The sequence below is a fragment of the Mesoplodon bidens genome, assembly GCF_964165515.1.
Source record: "Mesoplodon bidens genome assembly, chromosome: 7".
Lineage (NCBI taxonomy): Eukaryota > Metazoa > Chordata > Mammalia > Artiodactyla > Ziphiidae > Mesoplodon > Mesoplodon bidens.
In genome coordinates this window covers 47,663,102-47,686,007 of record NC_138164.1, presented here as the reverse complement: position 1 = coordinate 47,686,007, position 22,906 = coordinate 47,663,102, and the positions used below count along the sequence as shown (strand labels likewise).

Sequence of the window (22,906 nt, the reverse complement as noted above, 5' to 3'; positions counted from 1 at the left end):
TACAATAGCCAGGACATGGAAGCAACCTAAGTGTCCATCCACAGATGAATGGATAAAGTAGATGTGGCACATATATATACAATGGAATATTACTCAGCCATAAAAAAACAAAATTGAGTTATTTGTAGTGAGGTAGATGGACCTAGAGTCTGTCATAGAGAGTGAAGTAAGTCAGAAAGAGAAAAATAAATACCGTATGCTAACGCATATATACGGAATCTAAAAAAACGGTACTGATGAACCTAGTGGCAGGGCAGGAATAATGATGCAGACATAGAGAACGGATTTGAGGACACGGGGGAAGGGGAAGCTGGAACGAAGTGAGAGAATAGCACTGACATACACACACTACCAAATGTAAAATGGGTGGCTAGTGGAAGCTGCTGCATAACACAGGGAGATCAGCTCGGTGCTTTATGATGACCTAGAGGGGTGGGATAGGGAGGGTGGGAGGGAGGCTCAAGAGGGAGGGGATATGGGGATATTTGTATACATATAGCTGATTCACTTTGTTGTACAGCAGAAACTAACACAACATTGTAAACCAATTATACTCCAATAAAGATGTGGAAAAAAAAAAGAGCTTCCATATGATCCAGCAATCCCACTTCTGGGTATACATCCAAAGGAAATGAAATCTGGATCTCGCATAGATATGGATACTCCCGTGTTCACTGCAGCATTATTCAAAATAGCCAAGATATGGAAATATGGAACAATTTAAGTGTCCATCAACAGATGAATGGATAAAGGAAATGAGGTTTTATATATGTGTGAATATTATTCAGCCTTCAAAAAGAAGGCAATTTGGCCTTGAAAAGAAAGCAATCCTGCTATTTGCAAGAACACAGATGAACCTGGAGGACATTATATGCTAAGTTAAATAAGCCAGACACAGAAAGACAAATACTGCCTGATTTCACTTATGTGGAATCTACACGAGTCAAACTCATAAAAGAAGAGAGTAGAATGATGATTGGCAGGGGATGGGGAAAATGAGGAGATGTTGGCCAAAGAGTACAAAGTTTCAATTATACAGTGTGAATAAGATCTGGATATCTAATATACAACATGGTGACTATAGTTAATAATACTGTATTGTATACTTGAAATTTGCTAAGAGAGCAGATCTTAAGTATCCTTACCACAAAAAACAAAAAAGGTAACTATGTTAGGTGATGTGTGGCCATTCTTTCACAATGTATACGTATATCAAAACATCATGTTGTATACCTTAAATGCATACAATTCTTACTGGTCCATTATACCTCAATAAATCTGGGGGAAAATAAAAAGTCAAGGTCTTTGCTATAAAAAGCACAGCAAATAAACTTAAAAATAAATAAAGGTGTATGATTCAAAATAATGTAAAAAAAAAATAAAATATTTGTCTTTTTGAATACAGACATCCTAGTGTGTGTGAAGTAGTATCTCATTATGGTTTTGATTTGCATTTCCTTGCTGTCTAGTGATGTTGAGCAGCTTTTCATGTGCTTATTGGCCATCTGCATATGCTCTCTGGCCCAGCTTTTGTTTTAAACTGCAAGTATCTCTGGACAGGGATACTGCCTGAATTCAAGTGTACTTATTCGCTGAATCATCTTGGGTAAGTCACTTAACTTTTATTAACTTCAGGGTCCTTATCTGTAATGTGGAGATAATACTACTAAGCATGTAATAGAGGATGTGAGAATTGAGAGAAGGCATATAAAGGACTTAGCACACAGCTGGGCACTAAGTAAAAGGGCAGCAAGTAACAGCTATTATTATTAACAACGGACTCGACCATTAACACTTCACAATCCATTAATCCCAGAAAGGAACAGTCTAAAATCTGGGACAGAGAAGTTGGAGCAGGGAGCAAGGGGAGTTCAAAGAGGGAGAAAAAGGAAAAAGAAAATGTTACTCGTGAACCATTTTCAGAGTCTTGCTTTAGGAGCCACTTCCACAGGCCAGCTTAGATCTCGCTCCTCCACCCTCCCAATAATGATGTAAGCACCTAATCCACTGTATTCAATCCATGTCTGTTTCGAATAGCTAGTTTCTCATTACTGCCATTGAACCCTGACTGAAACAGGAAGGAAGTCTTAGTCACAGCTGTGTCACTGCAGCCTTGACACTGCATGACGTATAACATTAGGTGATCGATAACTAAAGTGAACCAAATAGAATAAATGAGTGAACGGAATGAGTAAATGGACAAACAGAACATGTACGGGATGTATGCTCGGCCAGGTGAATGAGGACTCCCTTCCCCAGAGGGTCCTAGGAAAGGCTAAGAAACAGCACAATAGGACCCAGCAGCCGAGCTTCTCCCTGCCCATCCACAGCCCATCACCACCACACAGATGTCTACATGAGAATAATTTTCATTTCTTTGTTGCCAACACTCAGGGATTATAGAATCTAAAGAATGCTGCTTTCCTTTATTTCTTGAAGTCGTGAGTGAGAAGGTGGAAAGGCCTCCACTTGTGCTTTCTGGCATATAAATAGCTCACAGTGTAAAGAAAAGGGGAGTCAGTTGTTCCAAATTCAAAATAAAGACAGGCTGCTCTGACAAGGTCCAAATTACAGAGCGCTCCAGGCACAAATAGAGACACTTTTTAGAGAAATTCTATTTTCCTATCCAATTCCAAAAGAGAGAGTTAAGCCAGGAAAACCGTCGCAGCCTTCCACAACTGATTTGGTTTCAGCAGCCATTTGGGCAGCACACAGTCAGACAACAAACCATCTTTAGGCTTTTGTCCTTCTTGGCATGTTCCCTTCCTTCAGAAACTGGAAAAGTATCAGTGTCACTTGATCCTTCAACGTGGCGCAAAGACAGAGCAGCTCTACATTCCGACTGTACAATTTTGCAAATCACTGTCTTCCCCCAATTCATTTCATGGCTGAAATTGCAGAACCCTCTCAAAAATCTTGAAGCTATCAGGATATGACAGGTTTGGATTTTGCAGTCCATCCTGAGGTCCCTCTTGACAGGCCTTCACTGCTGTAAAACATTCTTTATTCTTTCATGTTATCATTTATTGAAATCATTTATAGAACATTTCTTCACTCATGTCCCCTCATTCACTAAGCACAAGCAACTGCTGCATGCCTGCTGCATACCCATCCATTGGATGATGAATTTTTTTTTTACTGTGGTTAAGTACACATAATATAAAATTCACTGTCTTAACTTTTTTTTTTTTTCCTTCCCACTTTTGGCCATGCCGTGTGGCTTGTGGGATTTTAGTTCCCCGACCAGGGATCAAACCCAGGCTTTCAGCACTGAAAGCATGGAGTCCTAAGCACTGGACTGCCAGGGAATTTCCATGAGTACCCATCCACTGGGAATAGAATTCCTCTAATCTCTGGACTGATTTTTTCAGGGTTGACACTTCCAAATGCTGTATTTACTTAGTTGTTCATCCTGGCATTATTTTAACAGTGAAAACTGGAAGTTACTTAACTGTCCAATCATAAGGGAATGATTAAATAAAAGTGTTTCTACTTGATAAAATATTCTACGGTTATTAAAAACAAAGTTTATGAAGAATTTAAGCTTAATAAATGCTTATGTTAAATGAAAACCAAGTAGGACCCACAACAATATAAAATATAATCTCAACTATGTTTATAAAATGCAAAGACTAAGTAGTCAATAAAAACAGGCCAAAATATTAATTCTAAGATTATGGACAATATCTACTCAGCATACTTCTCTGACTATTCCTGCTCATTGTAGAAAATTTAGAAATAAAAGCATAAAAAATAAAAATAAATATATCCAGACAAAACTATAATTCAAAAAGATACATGCACCCCTATGTTCACAGCAGCACTATCTGCAATAGCCAAGACATGGAAACAACCTAAATGTCCATTAATAGATGAATGGATAAAGAGGATGTGGTACATATATACAATGGAATATTACTTGACCATAAAAAAGAATGAAATAATGCCATTTTCAGCAACATAGATGGACCTAGAGATTATCATAATAAGTGAAGTCAGAAAGAGAAAGACAAATACTATATGATATCACTTATACAACATAAATGAACTTACCTATGAAACAGAAACAGACTCACAGACATAGAGAACAGATTTGCGGTTGCCAAGGGGGAAGGTGGGTGGGGGAGGGATGGATGAGGAGTTTGGGATTAGCAGATGCAAACTATTACATATAGAATGGATAAATAACAAGGTCCTATTGTATAGCACAGGGAACTATATTCAATATCCTATGATAAACAAAATGGAAAAGAATATGAAAAAGAATGTGCATATATATATATATATATATAACTGAATCACTTTGCTGTACAGCAGAAATTAACACAGCAATATAAATCAACTATACTTCAATAAAATAAATTTTAAAAAATTTTTAATAAATAAAAATGAAAGTCACCTGTGACATGTCACCACTGTTACAATTTGGTATTTTGCTGTCCACCTACGTAAGAATAAAAATTTTAAGTATATTTTTGCACATATTGCTTGCAAGATTTTTAAAACTTTTAAAATGGGGAAGAATAAGACATTTAGACATGTGAAGATCAAGTAATGTTGACTGAAAGAGTCAAAATCATATGTATGGGGACTTCCCTGGCAGTCCAGTGGTTAAGACTCTGCGCTCCCAATGCAGGGGTCACAGGATCGATCCCTAGTCGAGGAACTAAGATCCCACATGCCACAGAGCACGCCCCTCCCCTCTCCGCAAAAAAAAAAAAAAATCATATGTATGAAATGACTAAAACCATGTTCTATAAAGACTTATTTTTCACTGCTTTGTACCCTGTCGAATGTGTGCCATGTTACATATACCTATTAAAATAAATGAAAATTATTATTCCTCCACCTCCCCGCAAAAATCCAGAAGAAATACATTACGGTGAAATGAATATGAGTGTTTTTTACCTTCTTCTCTATTATCCAATTTTTAAGGTAATGTAGTTATACTACCTTCGTGATGAAAAAATTTTTTTTTAATTTTCTGCTTTCCTCTAGGTCACCATAATCCAAAGTATCTATTAGCAATTTCCCTTTAAACAACCCAAGTCCGCCCCCAAGCAGCCCTCTCTACCCCAGGGAAAAGCAGGGTGGGCCCTGTGGCGAGTATCTGCAGGGGGACCTACAGGAGCCCCTAGTCCTCCAACAGTGCCTGTGATCACTTCCTCCAGAGCAGGTAGGGAAGCAGAAACACATCCACACAGGGTGCACTGGCACTGCATGAAGCAGGAAGGCTGGGTGAGAAGGCCTTTAAAACGTCTGGCAAATGGAGATTAGCTTGCTTCTTCTACCCCAAAGTGTCCCTATATTTCATTCCCTTGAACATTCTCCCCCAGGCTCCCACTCGCCTCTCCTCTGGAATCATGATGGTGATGCACCAGGTGCTGAGTAATCATTAGTCTCACAATCCCACCTAAACCCAGAGTTTATAAACACTCTCAATATGAAGTGTCTAACACTCTCAAAAAAAAAAAAAAAAGAAAAAGAAAAAGAAAATTGTGAGACAGGAATTGCCTCCACTTTATAACCAAGGGAGATGAGGCTCCAGAAGGTTAAGGGAACCATCCAACCAAAATCCAGGCCTTAGTCTCTAAAGGTTGTGCCTCCCTTGCCAGCTGGCCTCTAGGTTCCTGAGTCAGGGACAGCTCTTCTCATTCAGACTCTTGACACAGCCTGAGAGGGAATGCTCGGGGGGCAGGTGGAGAGCCACTCAGTCAGGACAGCTCTAGAGGTTCATACTGGCCATCTGAAGCAGGTCCTCGAAGGCCTCGACGCTGGCTAGAGAGGAGGAGCGGGCTGGTGGGGTTCACAGTAATTGCCCCCAAGGGAGTCAGGAACTACAGATCAGGAACAAGCCTATTCAGGTTTCATCAGTTGGAAGGGTTTGAATCTCAGCTCACCCTCCCACTCTGTGAGCTTGAGTAAGTTCCTTAATCTGTTTCCCATTTATAAACAGAGACAGTTATAGTACCCTCTCAGTAGAGTTTTTGGTTGGATCAACCGAGATGTGCATTGTGGTAAACACTTCACATGCACTGGCATACAGGAGACACTCAATAAACAGCAGCAAGTATTAATAACACTAACAATTAATATCAGCAGTGATGATGATATAGGAGCACATCATAGTGGGAGAATATGTATAGCCAAGGGATGGTGTTCGAAGTGGCTGAAGAAACAAGCGGGGCTTCAGTTTCTCAGTCTTCTTCGTCTTCAATATGTTTACAGCGAAACTGGTGCCTTTTCCCCTCAAGGTGTACTGCCGTAAGAATCAGCAGAAATCATGCTGTGTACTGTGTTGAATTCCGGTGAAGTTCCATCCATAAGCTACTGAGCTAAAAGAGATGATCTCACAAGACCTATCAGGCAATATCTGAAGTAAAACAGAGGGCAGCCACAGCACCCTGGATATGACGTGGGGCCTGCTCCCCCCACACCATCCAATCAGCAGCCTGGACACGCGTGAACATGTGCCGAGAGCCTCGGCCGGCACCTGGAAAGCCTGGACCACAATCTTATTCTGCCCCTGTGACACCTCAGACATGTTCCCTCTCAGGAATCAGTTTCCTTGTCTGCAAAATAAAGTGCTGGACTAGCAGCTTTGCTATGACAACAGCTCAGAGACCTTTAATCTCCAAGTTCATTTGCATGCAACTCTTTACAGACTGATGCTGGCTTCACTGCCTGCATTCAGGCTTCATGTACCAAACACTATGGACTTCCCTGGGTGCTGGCCATGAGGGAAAGGAAGGTGACACTGGTTTTGATTTTCATAAACTATTTGACGGCCCTTCTGAAACCTTACCATAAAAAGAACCCGGCTTGGGCTTCGCTGGTGGCGCAGTGATTGAGAGTCCGCCTGCCAACGGGTTCGTGCCCCAGTCCGGGAAGATCCCACATGCCGCGGAGCGGCTGGGCCCGTGAGCCATGGCCGCTGAGCCTGCGCGTCTGGAGCCTGTGCTCTGCAACAGGAGAGGCCGCAGTGGTGAGAGGCCGCGTACCGCCAAAAAAAAAAAAAAAAAAAAGAACCCGGCTCTTGCCAGTCACAGGTAATAAACTAACGACCAATCTTGCAAAGGCAATGACCCAAAAGAGGTATTTCAACGGCCAGTAAGAGGAAGGAGATTAAATTTAAAGTGAGAGGGGGAAGATTAACTTTATGGGCAGAAACACGACAAGGGTAACATACTTGGCCAAATACAAGTCTAGAATTGATTGCTGTGCTGAGTTCCGCACTCTTGAATTTGAGAAAACCTCAAGTGCTCGTAATTAGATCTAAATCTTATCATCATCACTTAATATATGAATAATGTTTTATAAACACTTCCACATTCAAGGTGTCACTTAATTCTCATTCAAAACAAACATTTATTTCTATCATAATCAGATGAGGAAAGGGGCTCAAGACGGCAAGCGACTTTCCCCAAGATCCCACAGCTAGGACATGCAGGGCTGGCAGGCAAACCATAGCCTAGAGTCCAAATTCAGTGGTCCTTCCAAGCGTATTTATGTCTTTCCTCTGCAGGCCAAAACAGAGGAGGAAAGAGCTTATATTCAGCGTGACTTCATTAATGTGTGCAATTCAGCACAGTAGCCAAGTCGGGTAGAAGCCAGCTATGCAAATTTAAAAAGTGAATCCCTAGATATAAAAATAAATGCTGTAGGATGCTTTTAGGGAACATCCCTGACACACAGCTTTTGCAGCTAAAGCTGTGGTTCTCACCTGGGGTGATTTTGCCCCCCAAGGACATTTGGTAATGCCTGGAGACATTTTTAATTATCACAACTGGGGGATGCTACTGGGATCCAGGGGGCAGAAGCAAGAAAATGCTGCTAAAAAATCCTACAATGCACGGGACAGCTCCCCACAGCAAAAAGTAATCTGGTTCAAAACAGACGATGAATGACACTTTCCATCTTAGCAAACTAGAGGGGCAGAAAGATGGGCTACGATTTCAAAGAACAAAGGTCTATACAACTATGAGGTGATGTTAACATTCTGGACTTGGCTTAGGTTCTTCCAGCTTGGCTCCCAGCCCAAATTCATTGAGTGATCCTGGGCAAGTCACTTAACCACTCTGTGTCATATTTCCCCTGTAAAACAAAAGGGGTGACTTTTTTTTTTAAAATTTTATTTATTTATTTATTTATATTTTTGGCTGTGTTGGGTCTTTGTTTCTGTGCGTGGGCTTTCTCTAGTTGCGGCGAGCGGGGGTCACTCTTCATCGCGGTGCACGGGCCTCTCACTGTCGCGGCCTCTCTTGTTGCGGAGCACAAGCTCCAGATGCACAGGCTCAGTAGTTGTGGCTCACAGGCCTAGTTGCTCCGCGGCATGTGGGATCTTCCCAGACCAGGGCTCGAACCCGTGTCTCCTGCATTGGCAGATTCTCAACCACTGCGCCACCAGGGAAGCCCTTTTTTTTTTTTTTTTAACAAAGTGATTCTCAAACATTCCTGTACCTGATAATGGCCTGGAATTCTAGCTAAAATGCAAATTCCTAGGTTCTAGTCCCAGAGATTCTGCATTTTTAACAGGCACCCCAGGGGATCTGTTATAGACAGCTAGCAAAGCTGCAGTTTGAATAGCATGAGAAAACTAAAAATAAATAAATAAAATGTGTGTAGCTTTTTCTAAGCAGGATTTGTAAGTTTGAGGAACAGTGCCATCAGCACCCCAGGGGTTAATCTAGAGGCCACCTCACCTCTGATAAAACTACACGGGGCTCTCTTAAGGGATCTCCAACTTCTCTAAGGATGAGAGGGCCTGGCAGTGGCCAAACCATGAAACAGAAGTCAAGGAGCAGCTGAAACCACAAAAGCAGCCCCTCAATCTGAGAGGATGCTCATGGAACAAAGCCCCAACCACAAACACCCCAAAAAGGGTAAGGGAAGGTACAGGACTTAAGACGTCAAGTCAAATGCATTAGTCAACAGGGGCATAACCATCCTCGAATCACGTAAAGGAACCCACAGGCAAACCCAAATACCCTTGGTGAAGGGGCTCATTCACTCATGGCAATAACTTGGTCTCCTGTTATCTCCTCTGGGAAGAGGTATCTACAACATTCAAAAGGAAATTAGCATAAGTGAGGCCTTAGGGATCCCAGCCTGCAATAGGTAACAGAGAACCATGAAGGGTTGAACATTCACTGCAGGAACCCACTGCTTTGACCTCTCTGTCCTCTAGCCTGAAACTGAACGCCATCCTCTGCCATTCACTCACAGCCCTGTTCCCCATCCATCCCGTTTGCCCCATGTTCCAAACATTTGAGGAGAAGGTGAATCCAGGCCCTGGCTAATGAACCGAATATAAACAGGCTCATTGCCTGTTTGTTCCTTTTTATCTTCCACCTTAACTAAAACATCCTCCTCCTGCCCAGGTCCCCTGCTTAATTACCAGGCAGACTGACAGCCAGAGCACATCTTGGTAACAGAAAGGGATGCTAGGTACATCCACAGGGACTTCCCATCAAGCTAATACCACTCACGAAAGCCTGTCACAATCCTCTCATTCATCATGTTATCCTTTCTGCTTCCATAAAGGATGTGAGCAGCCTACTGCTGCAGATATCACAGGCTTCTAACACATCTTTCCATAAAGTGAAACTGCTGACAGGACAGAGCAGGAATGAACATCTTACTCCTTATTCTGGGAAAATTACTGAACACTAGAATCACCTGTGGAATGTTTTTTAAAATGATGGTGCCACAGAAACAGAAATATAGATCAATGGAACAGGATAGAAAGCCCAGAGACAAACCCACGCACATATGGTCACCTTATCTTTGATAAAGGAGGCAAGAATATACAGTGGAGAAAAGACAGCCTCTTCAATAAGTGGCGCTGGGAAAACTGGACAGCTACATGTAAAAGAATGTAATTAGAACACTCCCTAACACCATACACAAAAATAAACTCAAAATGGATTAAAGACCTAAATGTAAGGCCAGACACTATCAAACTCTTAGAGGAAAACATAGGCAGAACACTCTATGACATAAATCACAGCAAGATCCTTTTGGACCCACCTCCTAGAGAAATGGAAATAAAACCAAAAATAAACAAATGGGACCTAATGAAACTTAAAAGCTTTTGCACAGCAAAGGAAACCATAAACAAGACCAAAAGAAAACCCTCAGAACGGGAGAAAGTATTTGCAAATGAAGCAACTGACAAAGGATTAATCTCCAAAATTTACAAGCAGCTCATGCAGCTCAATATCAAAAAAACAAACAACCCAATCCAAAAATGGGCAGAAGACCTAAATAGACGTTTCTCCAAAGAAGATATACAGATTGCCAACAAACACATGAAGCAATGCTCAACATCATTAATCATTAGAGAAATGCAACTCAAAACTACAATGAGATACCATCTCACACCGGTCAGAATGGCCATCATCAAAATATCTACAAAGAATAAATGCTGGAGAGGGTGTGGAGAAAAGGGAACCCTCTTGCACTGTTGGTGGGAATGTAAATTGATACAGCCACTTGGAGCACAGTATGGAGGTTCCTTAAAAAACTAAAAATAGAACTACCATATGACCCAGCAATCCCACTACTGGGCATATACCCTGAGAAAACCCTAATTCAAAAAGAGTCATGTACCAAAATGTTCATTGCAGCTCTATTTACAATAGCCAGGACATGGAAGCAACCTAAGTGTCCATCCACAGATGAAAGGATAAAGTAGATGTGGCACATATATATACAGTGGAATATTACTCAGCCATAAAAAGAAACAAAATTGAGTTATTTGTAGTGAGGTGGATGAGTCTGTCATACAGAGTGGAGTAAGTCAGAAAGAGAAAAACAAATACCGTATGCTAACACATATATATGGAATCTCAAAAAAAAATGGTCACAAAGAACCTAGAGGCAAGACGTGAATAAAGACACAGACCTACTAGAGAATGGACTTGAGGATACGGGGAGGGGGAAGGGTAAGCTGGGACGAAGTGAGAGAGGAGCACTGACATATATACACTACCAAACGTAAAAGAGATAGCTAGTGGGAAGCAGCCGCATAGCACAGAGAGATCAGCTCGGTGCTTTGTGACCACCTAGAGGGGTGGGATAGGGAGGGTGGGAGGGAGGGAGATGCAAGAGGGAAGGGATATGGGGACATATGTATATGTATAGCTGATTCACTTTGTTATATAGCAGAAGTTAACACACCATTGTAAAGCAATTATACTCTAATAAAGATGTTAAAAAAAAAAATGATGGTGCCAGAGCCCCAACTGAGACTAAATAAATCAGAATCTCTGGCGTTGGGTCCCAGGCATCAGTATTTTTAAAAAGCTCTCCAAGGGATTCTAACAGGCAGCCAGGGATGGCATTCACTGGGCTAAGGCCTCACAGTGGGGACACTGGGCTCCAACTTGTCAAGGTAAAAGTACCAGCAATATTCAGCTCCAAAGTGCACAAGGGATAACAATAAGGTGAGGCGGGGAAAAAACGCTCCCCCTCTTCAAAAGGAAGAAAAACCATCTGACATGGAATTTTCAATGGGGCTGAAGAGCAGAGAACTAGCTTTTTTACTGAGTGCATAACACCACTGGGTTTTGCCTCATAAATGCTTCTTTCATTTCAGTCAAGCACTAGCACTGTACCAGGCACTAAAGGAAGGAACAGCAAACAGGAAACAAAGCATCTCATCTTAACAGTGCAGACCTTCTGAGGAGGTAAAGCTGGAACATCAAGCAGTTCGTACTGAGGCAGGATCTCCTGGTGCTGACATGGAAGGGACGGCAAGGAGCTGGAGGAGGTCAGCCAGCCTGGGCCGGGCCCCAGGGACACTTCAGGCTCCAGCCATGCTCAGATACTCCCACAGGTGCTGCAGGACTCAATCCCCAGTCTGTTTCCTGTACGACTTGGTCCACTCTGCTGGCCTATTGCCAGCCAGCTCTAAAAGGCCTAAGTGAGGGACACAAGGGGCCTCTTGCTACCCATGAAGTTGCAGCTATATTCATTTCCCTTCCAAATTAACATCCTACTGCCCCATAAGAAAGCTGTCAGCTCTCAACAAAGGACTCTGGCTAAGAAAGGTAGCCGAGGCTCTTCAGGTGGAGGGCACAGCAGCTACTTGATGCCAAAGGTGGGAGGCCCAGGGTGGGACCCTACCCTTTCCACACTGACAGCGGGCTCCCTCATCACCAGAATGCACTCAAATGCCCCTCCCTGCCTGGCTGAACTCCTTCACTGCAGTTACCACTTGGCCAATGCACTTGGGACTGAAACACAATTAATCCCTGCTTTAGCCACATTTCTTTTTTCCCAGACAATGAATCTGATAGACCCGCAGTGCCAATAGGAGAGCACCACTCTGAATGCTAATTGCCCCCACGAGTTCTGCAGAGGGCACGGGAGAGGCCGGGATGCTGGCCTCCACGCCACGGGCACTCTCAGGTTTGGAAACCCTACCTGGTGTTATCGGCAGCAACTCGATGCAGGGACCGCCCTCCTAGTCCTGACAGCAGTAGCCAGAGACCTTCAAGTTTCCTCCAGGGTAACATAAGGCTGGTGGCCGGAGCCGCGGTGGTCAGGCAGTGGGGAGAGAGGCGAGTGGGCTGCCTGCAGAAGGTGCACAGATCCGCTCCACTTTGCTCCACTCCCACTGAGGGGAGTCAGCAGCGGGTGAGGATTTTAAATGCAGCAGATGAGATTTAGGTTAGATTCACAGATGAACTTCCTGACAGAGAGGGAAGCACTGGAGAAGCTGACCGATTACTTAAATTTCACTGGGGAGCTACAAGGGGCTGATTGTACTGTCTGCCAGGAAGTGAGTGCGCGGTGAGGAGGCAGCCTCCTGTGCACAATGGTCAGAAGCGGGGACCTCACCCAGCTGGCCCACAGCCGCCTGACACGCCATAATGTTTTTGCTTTAAATATAAGGTAAACAGAACAGTCCGATAATCCCCACCAATATGTACTTTTAAATGTACTGATTCTTTGGTCTAGGAATTTCCAGTTCTAGGAATCTAAGAAGATAGTTTAAAAAAAAAAAAAAAACCAACCATAGTCAAATATTTTTACATATTTTAGGGGAAAATACGTATTTATGTATTTCAGTAGTTGCAATCTAAATGCCCAACCTCTGAATGGGGAATGATTAAGAAAATTATGGTACATGTACCCAACAGACTATTATGCAGCAAATTAAGATGTTTCTAAGGAATACGTAATAATCTGGGAAATGCACATGATATAATGTTAAGTGAATAAAGCATATTCAACTCTGTATCTTGCGAAAAAGTATATGTTCATTTCAAAAAGAATGGAGGGAAATACACTAAAATGTTAGCAGTAATCATCTCTGGGTGTGGAAGTAAATGTTTTTATTTAAAAAAAATAATTTCCAAATATTCTAAAATAACCACTACCTTAATAACCAGAAGATGTAGACATTCAAAAAAAAAAAAAAAGGAACAGTCTATTCTTTGAAATACCTCAGCGCCATAAATCTACTTTATCTGCACGGCCATTATTCCCAGAAAGCAAAACAGTGACACTCAATCCTGTACTTGGCAAGATGAACACAGTCTCGCTTCCAAAATGGCCCAGCAGACCCACTGCAGCCACCTGAAAACCACCTGTCACCATTTCTCGCTGGGAAGTACAGGGTCTTCCCCATCAAAGAGTCATGGGTCTCTCATTCTGTGGCCAGACCTCCGTTCACATCCAATTACAATGTGCCTAAGTGAGTCTGAAAGGCAAGGGAGAAAAGTGGAATTTCTGCAAAGAACTGGAATCTGTTGGATTAACCCTGAGAAGTCTCAAACTGCCAGCTTTACAGATGGTCCCTATTTACTGAATGTCCGCTCTATGCCAGGAACTGGGCAGGATGCTTTCACATACTTTGCAAAGTAGAAATCATTAGCTCTATTTTACACATGAAGAGACTGAGGCTCCAGAACTCACATCAACTTGCCTCAAATCACTAAATGTTGCTCGCCCAACTTCCAAGTCAGGAAAATTTCCCCCTCAGTCACCTCTAGCGTTGGCATCTTTGCAGGGAACACAATGCAGACTACACTTCTTCCTTCCAGACTTACATTCCCACTCTCGGTACCCTGAGACAGGCCACTCCCTGTCTCTTGCCCACTTTCTATCTCTACCACCACCCACAGATGCCAACACTCTAGCCCCATGTGGACACGTCAATGATCCACTGTGGCCAAATTCCCCAACCTGCCTCGTGACCCTTAAGGATGACTAGTAGTGCAAGATAGGGCTCACTAACAAGGACCTTCCTGGAGGTGTCTGAAACTCTGGTGAGAGGAGAGGAGTTCACAGCAAGAACACATTCCTTCAGCATCTCCTTTAGGCTCACAACATCTCTGAAGCAGGCAGGCCTCTTATCCCCTTTTACAGATGGAAATACGGAGGTTGAAGAGTAGATTGACCTAAATCTAGTAAGAAGCACAGCTAGCACTAGATCTCAGCTCCTCTGATTGCTGACCCAGTGATCTTCCTACCACAGAGGAGAATACTAAGAACGCGAGCTCGAAGGCCTGAAGGCCTGGATTCAAATCTCAGCCCCACTACTTACCAGTTACGTGGTCTTGGGCCCATTACTTAACCTCAATTTCCCTCAGTTGCAACATGAAGAAAATAATAGTCCCTACCTCTCACAGTTGTTGTGTGGATTAAATGGGAAAATATATGTGAAAGACCTAGCAGGTGCCCAAGATGGTGTTAGGTCCATCATCACACAACCCTGAAGGCGTAGCACCAGGACTTTTCCATTTTAGTTCCCACTGTGCAAGGCTTTAGTCTGAAAACAGGGCCATGAGGACCTGCACCAACTTAAACCAGCTTTCTGCCTTGGAAGGCCTGGCCAGTCGCCTCCACCTAGTTTTCAGATCTTATTGAGATGACCTTGAATATGCTCTTCTTTCTCCATAAAAGCTCTTCCCAGCCTCCTTCATCCCCTAACTCCAACTCTCCTTCAGTGGCACCTCTGAGGTCAGCTCATCCAAGAAGGTTTTCCCCAGGCTGAATTCCCTTATCTCCCACAGATTCCAGAACTTACAGCCCTAACGGGATACTTATCACTATTATCAAAATTGGCTCTGTATTTGCCTGTCTCCCCCACTGGACTGAGCACCACTGAAGGCAGGCAAGGACTGTGCTATGTTCATTGTTTGATCTTCAGTACCCATCTGGTATCAGTTTGTATTATATTTGTGGTGTAACAAATTACCACAAATTTAGCAGCTTAAAACAACACACATTTACCATCTTACAGTTGTGAAGGTCAGAAGTCCAAAATCAGTTTCACTGGGCTAAAATCAAAGTGTCAACAGGGCTGCATTCCTTCTGGAGAACCCATTCCTTGCCTTTTTCAGCTTCTACATTCCTTCCTCACAGGCCTGCATCACTCCAACCTCTACTATAGTCATCACATTTCCTTCTTTTCACTCTGACCCTCCTATAAGGATTCCTCTGATTACACTGGGCTCACCCAGATAATCCAGCATAATCTCCCCATTCCTCACTTAATTACACCTGCAAAATCCCTTTTACCACATAAGGTAACACTGACAGGTTCCGGGGATCAGAACATGGACCCCTTTTGGGGACGGAGCCATCTTTCAGCCTACCCCACTATCACAGCTCTTAGCGCATAACAGATGGGCAGTGACTGACTGCCTCCTGCAAGAAACCAGGCTCCATGTGGTCCTAAACCACTGAGACGTAGAAGCTTCTCGACAGGTTTAGGAGGGACCCAAAGCCTATAGAGCCCCTGTTCTAGCCAAAATCTCCCAAAGGAGGCCTTCTCTTCATAACCTGCAACTCTTGAGTCTCTTCAGCTAATGTGGAAGCAGCCCACACACCTCTACCCTAGGTAAAAACCTACTGGTTGATTCTCTGAACTCTGAAAATATGGATAAATGAATCAGTCTCAAAAATCATTCGGTAATTGCCCTTTAGATAGACTGACAGGCACAGTCTGTCTTCCTGGAGCTCACAATCCACACAGCGTCATCATAATGTGTACAGAAGCCAAAAGGCAGCAGGATAAGGATTTTACCACTTACCAGCATGAGTCAGATTTGATAAATACACATATTATAGATACAGCACATTCTGTGAAATTCTATCAAAATCAAGCTTTAAATTAGCAGGCTACAGCAGCAACCTAGCAACCCAATCACATTCATTTCCACTTGAGCCTGGTGCCTGAACAACAAAGTGTCAGAACCCTGGACAAGGGCAGGCTGGGTGCAGGGCGCACCCACCTTGTAGAATGTGGCAGGTGTCAAGGAGGGGCAAGGGAAGGAGCCCAAGCTGGGATCTGAACTCTCACTCTCCAGTCTACCCTGTGTGACCATGGGCTTGTTAATCAACCTCTCAGAGCTTTCTCAATATACAACATACACACAATGAACCCATTCATACTGACCGACAGGTAAAATACCTAGTAGGTAATATGCTTCCACTAGGGTCTGGCCCCCTTCTTCCTGCTCCTAAAAGAATCAAGTTGATAGGGCAAGTAAATCCTCTCAGAGAGTACAACTTGGTGTATCCGCGCTGTTTCCCTAATGTCATCCACGCATTGCCCTCACACTGCCTCCATGATTCTGCCACCTCGCTGTCCAACCTGTACGTCCACTTTTTCCTTTAAACAGACAGCACAGACTTTAGACACATCCTAAGCAACAGTAGCTGCCAAATGATGAGTTCAATATTCCAGTCATATTTCACATGAAAAAATCATATACTCAGGTGTAAAACTATTAAAATTTTAAATACTCACCCCTGTATTATCCCATATCCTGTTACATTTTGGGAAACTCTGGTGAAAAAACCTGAGCTCTGGTCCTGACTGCGCTAACAACTACTAGGTATGCCCACGTCAGGTCCCTTCTCTGAGACTCAGTTTCCCCCAAGTAAGAAAAGAAAGAGAATGATGTAGACAACCTTTCCATTTCCTCCAGTTCTGAGGTTATGAAATTTATTATCAAGTGGTCCAGATAAGCAAAAGAATCCAAGCAGGGAATTTTCGGAAAAGGTAATGAATACCATTCAAAATAATTAGAATCATTTATCATAAAAGATGACAGAAGAAAAAGATGAGAGAGAATGACAAAGAGATAAATGCCATACCTTCCCTCATCTTGAAAGACTCAGACTTTGTGCTTCTCTTTTAAGGGATTTTCAAAAGAGAGGGCCCTTGGTCTTAAAATGGGACAACCTGGATTTGAATGTCAGCTTGGATGGTTGTTAGTTTTATCACCTTAGGCAGGCCATTTAACCTCACAGTTTTTCTACAACTGTAAAATGGGTAACACCCCCTTCACAAGGTTGTCTGGGGATTAAATGTGAATTACTTGTCTAAAGCACCTGGAACAGAGCTGGATACAGTCGCTGTTTGCTATTACTATTACACCTGGACTAACTGGTGGAGTACACATCTGCCTCTCCCACTTAATGATAAACTCTCTAAGGGCAGGAATGCCTTGCTCATCTTTCTCTCCCCCACCGTGCCTAGCACGGTGTTTCACATAAAATAAAGAACTTGGCCTGAATTTGTAGGGAATCAAAGCTCACAGAAAGAGTGCCTGCTCCAAGGCAGGAAACTGGAGATGCCCAGAGATGTGTAAATAACAAGCAATTCTTCCCTGACAAAGACAAACGTTCCCTTCTTCCTAAAACGAAAGTCTTTAGAATTCACCAACATGTACACAATGCTTGGGTCATGATTCCCTGCTTCGATCTTCCTTTATAATATTCTACATTTTCCATCATGTGTCCATAATAGAAAAATTATTAAAATTGTTACAAGGATAAATGAGACTGCTTGCCTCTGACTCAGAAACTCAGAGACCTGGGGTCCGGTCTCCAGCATGACATTATCTGGCTACCTGACCTCAGAAAAGTTACTCCATTTTCCAGTAAAATGACAGGAACAATACCCCTCTGATGACATCACCAGGCTGCTGTGGGAACTAAGGCACCCAGGTCCGTGCTGTGAAAAATCTCTGCTAACGAGAACTCTGGAATCTTCTGAGTATGCCCGGAGTCCCACCAGTTGATTTTCACTTTTTATTCCTAACGAGACCTTTATTCCTTTATTTGTGTTATACGCCCATAAATGTTATTCCTGTCATAAAAAGAAAGAATAACCCCCAAAGCTGCAGCCTTTTTCTTATCATATAAACGTGCTACAAAAGTAATGAGAATAAATTTGAGGCTGTGATCATAACTCTCTGTTAATGAGCACCACCCGTGTTTGAAACACCACCAGCCGTGAGTCCTTATTTTCACAGGGTGTTTGTTTCTTTCTTCCCTTTTTTTTTTTCTAACACATTTAAAACTTCAGACCTGAGTGCTCACTGGCAGCTGGTTTGGAGCAGAGGGAAGGACTCAAAATAGCTAACCAGAACCAGTAGAAAGAAAGATGGGACCTTGAAAACTCCAAGCCTAATGGTTGGCTCTAAACCAAACATTTCCTCTGCCTAAAGTCAAATCAAGCTAGCAACCTCTTTCTTTCTTTCTTTCTTTTTTTTATATCCACAAACATTTAGTTTATTTACATGAATTACACTCAAGTCAGAGGAGATACAACTGATCCTCAGTACCTAAGTGTGGCCCAGCATTAAGGCAAGCTGATGTACAATCCTTTTTATATATCTTGCATTACTATCCTAATATCAACTATCTTTGATCCACCAGCAACCTCGTTCTTAAAAGGTACCACTAAGTGAGTGAGCCCAAGAGGGTTACAGTCCCACACAAATGACACTTAAAAGTAACAGCCAAGAAGGTGCTGTGTCTATAAGCTCCACAGAGCCTACGGAAGAAAGGCAGAGGGGACAAGAGAGGGGCACCGAAAAACCAAAATGACCACTAAGGACCTCTTTTACTCATTTTACAAACATAGCCAGAGCTAGCTGGAGATGTTAGAATAGGTGGATGGAAGAAAGGCAGTATGCAAATGTACTTGCAGAAACTTCAGTTTATTCTTACTCTGGGAGGCAGAGATCTTCAGATGCATGATTTCCACAAGGTCAACCACGCAACAGTAACAATTCCTAATAGTCAACTTCCTCATCAATAAAATGCGGGCAATAATTAACTGCACCATAAATTGTTGTGAGGATTAAATGAGATAATATACGAAAGCACTTAGAACAGTGTCTGGTACATAGTAAGCTGCATTACATTACTGCATTACACTTTTGCATACACTATTCCATTTAATCATAAGAGGCAGGCTTTATTATTCTCACAGAATACCGGTTCAAAGAGACAAAAGGACTCGTCCAGAGTTACAGAGATAAAAAGTGCCAGGTGTCTGGTTGTTCTTGGGACTAACAATCCACAATCATGGCTGGACCAGAGATGGCTGCATTAGCAAGAGTTTGAGGCTGCTACCCTTCCAGCTCAATTATGTTCTGTGCCTGCAGTCAGGGATTCACAGGTCTCCAAGGCCTCTTTGAATAATTTGAGACTGGAAAACAGACTTACTGTGAAGGTCAGAAGAAACTCTTCCAGGACAGTTCTCATATCTGACCCTAGGAGCCCAGGTATGGCCTCTGGGGTGGACACAAAATGATATTTCTGACATTCTCATCTTCTGTAAAATAAAACAACCCTCTCAGCTGCTGCTCCAAGGATCCTCTAGTTACCTTTAATTAAAAAAAACAAACCTACCAATTAACAAGCACTGTGTTCAATCCTTTACAAACGTCTTGTATAATCGTTACAATTATCTTACTGGGGGGAGGGGGTGAAGAGAGGTACCCTTATCCCTGTTTAACAGGCAAAGAAACAGACTCAGAGAGGCCCACAAACACAAAGCTAGTAAACAGCAGAGACTGAGTTTGAACCCAAGTGGGCAGAGAAAGTGCCACAAACTATATGCCTCAACTAACTCCTCATCATTCTCTCTCCCCTCACCTGGAGACGCAGGGGGCCTAGGCTGGGAATAACTAGCCTCTTTTCTCTTCACCGGAGATAGTACAAACCCTAGGGAGGAATTTTGTATTTTACAAACCAAGACTGCAGAGACTGCCAGGGTCTTTATTGTTTCTCCTCTTGATCTTCTGTGATTCAGAACAAGTCTTCAGAGCACCTTTCTCTCTCTCTCTCTTTTTTTTTTTTTTTTTTTTTTTTTTTTTGCGGTACGTGGGCCTCACACTGCTGTGGCCTCTCCCGTTGCGGAGCACAGGCTCCGGACGCGCAGGCTCGGCAACCATGGCTCACGGGCCCAGCCGCTCCACAGCATGTGGGATCTTCCCGGACCGGGGCACGAACCCGTGTCCCCTGCATCGGCAGGCGGACTCTCAACCACTGCGCCACCAGGGAAGCCCCCAGAGCATCTCTCTCTTAAACTGGGTAACTTCTCCAGCTGCCCGTCCCAGGAAGAGGCTCCCTGCCAGAGCTGGGGCTGAGGAACACAGTAACAGCCACCATTAAACCCAGCACCTCTGTTAAGAGGGAAGGGAGAAGTCTAGGAGCTGCTGTACAGAGAGAAAGACTGACCCTTTTCCCAGGTGGCAGTGGCAGTCAGGTCCCAGAACAGAGGCCTCAGCTGATGCTGGACTCTCCACAGCCCGCTGTGCCCAGCATGGACATTAGGAACAGGACACATGGGGGAATCTCCAAACCAGCCCTGCTCAGCCCTCTGACCCTACCACTCAAAGTGACTCTGATCTCCTCCTGTTCACCCCACAATTCCCACAGCCTTTGTAACAGCTGCCTCACTTTCCCCACAACGTCACAATCCCTGATGACCTCCTGTTCGTTTCAGAGTGCCCCCAGGGACCCACCTACTCTTTACAGAATCACCTTGAGTAGCTTCCCAGGCAGTGGCCAGGCCATTATCAATGAGTATTCAGCTATGACCAGTAGGCTGCAAGTGAGCAAACATTAGGTGGCAGACTTCCCATAATCTAAAAAAAAATTGTTCTTAATCAGGAACATCTCCAAACCCTTAACTCGCAGAGTGCCAGCAGATCACCAGCAGCTCAGGGCACTGCTGCAGAAGGTGGCACTCTAAAAGCATGTGAGTTGGGGGAGGGGTGCCACTGAGTGCACATACCACAAACCCAGTGGGAAGACAGGTGGCACAGACTCCCCAGTAACCCAGGGTGTCAGGCAGGATCAGAGGCCTCTCTGAAGCCAAGCCCTCCTCCACTCATTTCCTCCCCGGAAGGCTGGGGTGAGATGGGGACTAGATCAGAACAGTCCAGCCCTGGAGACCAGAGCCAGAAGGAACCCAGTAAGCCAAGCCACTGAGGTAGGGGACAGACAACTGAAGGGAGGAATGTAGGGTACCACAGCAGCCTGTCAGCGAACAGGCTCTGATACAATTCACAGCCCACAGTTAGAGCTAAAATCCCCTTCCCTGCACTGCTCACCCCTATGAGCCCATCCTCCTCCCCACATTCCTCTCCCCCACCACTGCCATAAGCCCAGCCCTCAAGTTGACACCCTCAAGAGTGTCAACTTCCAAGGCAAGCTCATCTTCTCATCACAGATCTGCCAACCCTTCAGTTTACAAGGCTGAGTCCTCTATCCTAAACTGACAAAGAAAAAGCAGTGTCCCAGGTCTCGAAGGCACAATGCTGCCAGGAGGGCTGAGTTTGACAATTCTCCTCAGGCTCCAGCTGGGGCAAAAAATCTCAGCCCTCCAGCCAGCCCAATCTGCCAAGCCAAGCCTCATCCACAGCCGTCCACTGAAACCTGGGCCCTCCCATTCTTATTCAATAGCACACACAGAGCACACCTGGTGAGACTACCAGTTTTAGAATCCACCTTCTCCCAGCCAGCTGGGAGGGAAACTGAAACCAGAGCAAGAACTCCGCCCTCAGCTCTTCCCCAACCTTGACCTCCTCCTTCCTCTTGGAGCTGAGGGAACTGGGAGAGGCAGGTCAGGTGACCACCTGACAGACACTTTTGCCTCGGCCATAGTCCTACAGAGCAGGGGCCTGAAAATATACCCCAGGGCACTTGTTGAACAGGGCGGAGGCACTGAGGCTGGGACACGGCAGCTCTTTTCAGAAGGCTTCAGACTACGGCTGAGGGCTCAGGTCTCACACACCTGAGCCTGGAAGCTGCTCTGAGGCAGGGGGCGGGAATGAGGTTGGTTTCAGAAGGCAAAGGAGGAAAGGTATGGGCCGGTTCCAAAGTAGATAAAAAAACAAGAGCTGCTCCCTCTGTGCCCTCCGGGGGGAGATGGGGCTGTCCCACAGATGGGGAAAGGGGGTCCCTTTCGCAGAGTGCCGGTCACTGGGGGAATGCCAGCATCCTTCTCAGGAAATAGGCTGCAATACCCTGGGCTTAAACCTTGATGGCCAACGCCAAAAAAGGGAAAGAAAAACCTGCAACCCACCAATCTCATTTCCAGATTCCCTCGCTGCAGCCTAGACACATTAATAATTAACTTGCCTACCCGGGAGCTCGCCGGCGTTGCTATAAAAGATGAGTAATGGCACTGGAGTCCCGGCCCGATGCCCGCGGGCTTCTGGGCTCGGGGCTGGGACGGGCGCTGAAACAAAGCCTCCGCATTCCTCCGGGAAGGTGTGTCTGAAACTAGACCTGTCAATGGCGAGAAGCTGACCCCCTGCCTCCCCCATAGCCGGCTCCCTGCGAGAAGGGGTGGGGGGAGGGGCCCGCGCCCCGGCGCGCGGGGCGGAACGGGTGGACAGGTCTCCTTTGCCCACTTCCCCTCCCCCGCACCCCGACCGACCGGTGCCCCCAACCACAGCCGATTTCGGGAAGCCGCGCTGTCTGCTGAGAGATAATCCCGTTACCATGAATGCAGTCTGTACTTGGAGACCAATTCTCAAAACAACAAGGCAGCTCCCTCGGCGCCCTTCCCGATGAGTAACCCAAAGCCGGTCGCCGGCTCAATGAATTCTCTCGCTGAAACTCCAGCGGCGAGCTG

General features: G+C 44.5%; 1 protein-coding gene across 9 annotated transcripts in view; it reads right to left on the bottom strand.

Moving 5' to 3' along the window:
* PLEKHA7 (pleckstrin homology domain containing A7) overlaps positions 1 to 22,906 on the bottom strand; it is a 214,534-nt gene that overhangs the window by 115,281 nt on the left and 76,347 nt on the right. The window contains exon 2 of one of the 9 annotated variants that reach the window (XM_081240251.1): positions 19,483 to 19,591. The exons of 7 other annotated variants lie outside the window; for them this stretch is intronic. Coding sequence is in view for 1 of the 2 variants with exons in the window: in XM_081240249.1 (XP_081096375.1) it covers positions 12,430 to 12,521 (92 nt within the window). In the remaining variant the exon portion in view is untranslated. Of the gene's footprint in view, positions 1 to 12,429; positions 12,941 to 19,482; positions 19,592 to 22,906 lie in introns of those variants that run through there. One more of the 9 variants, XM_081240249.1, reaches the window with a different exon arrangement.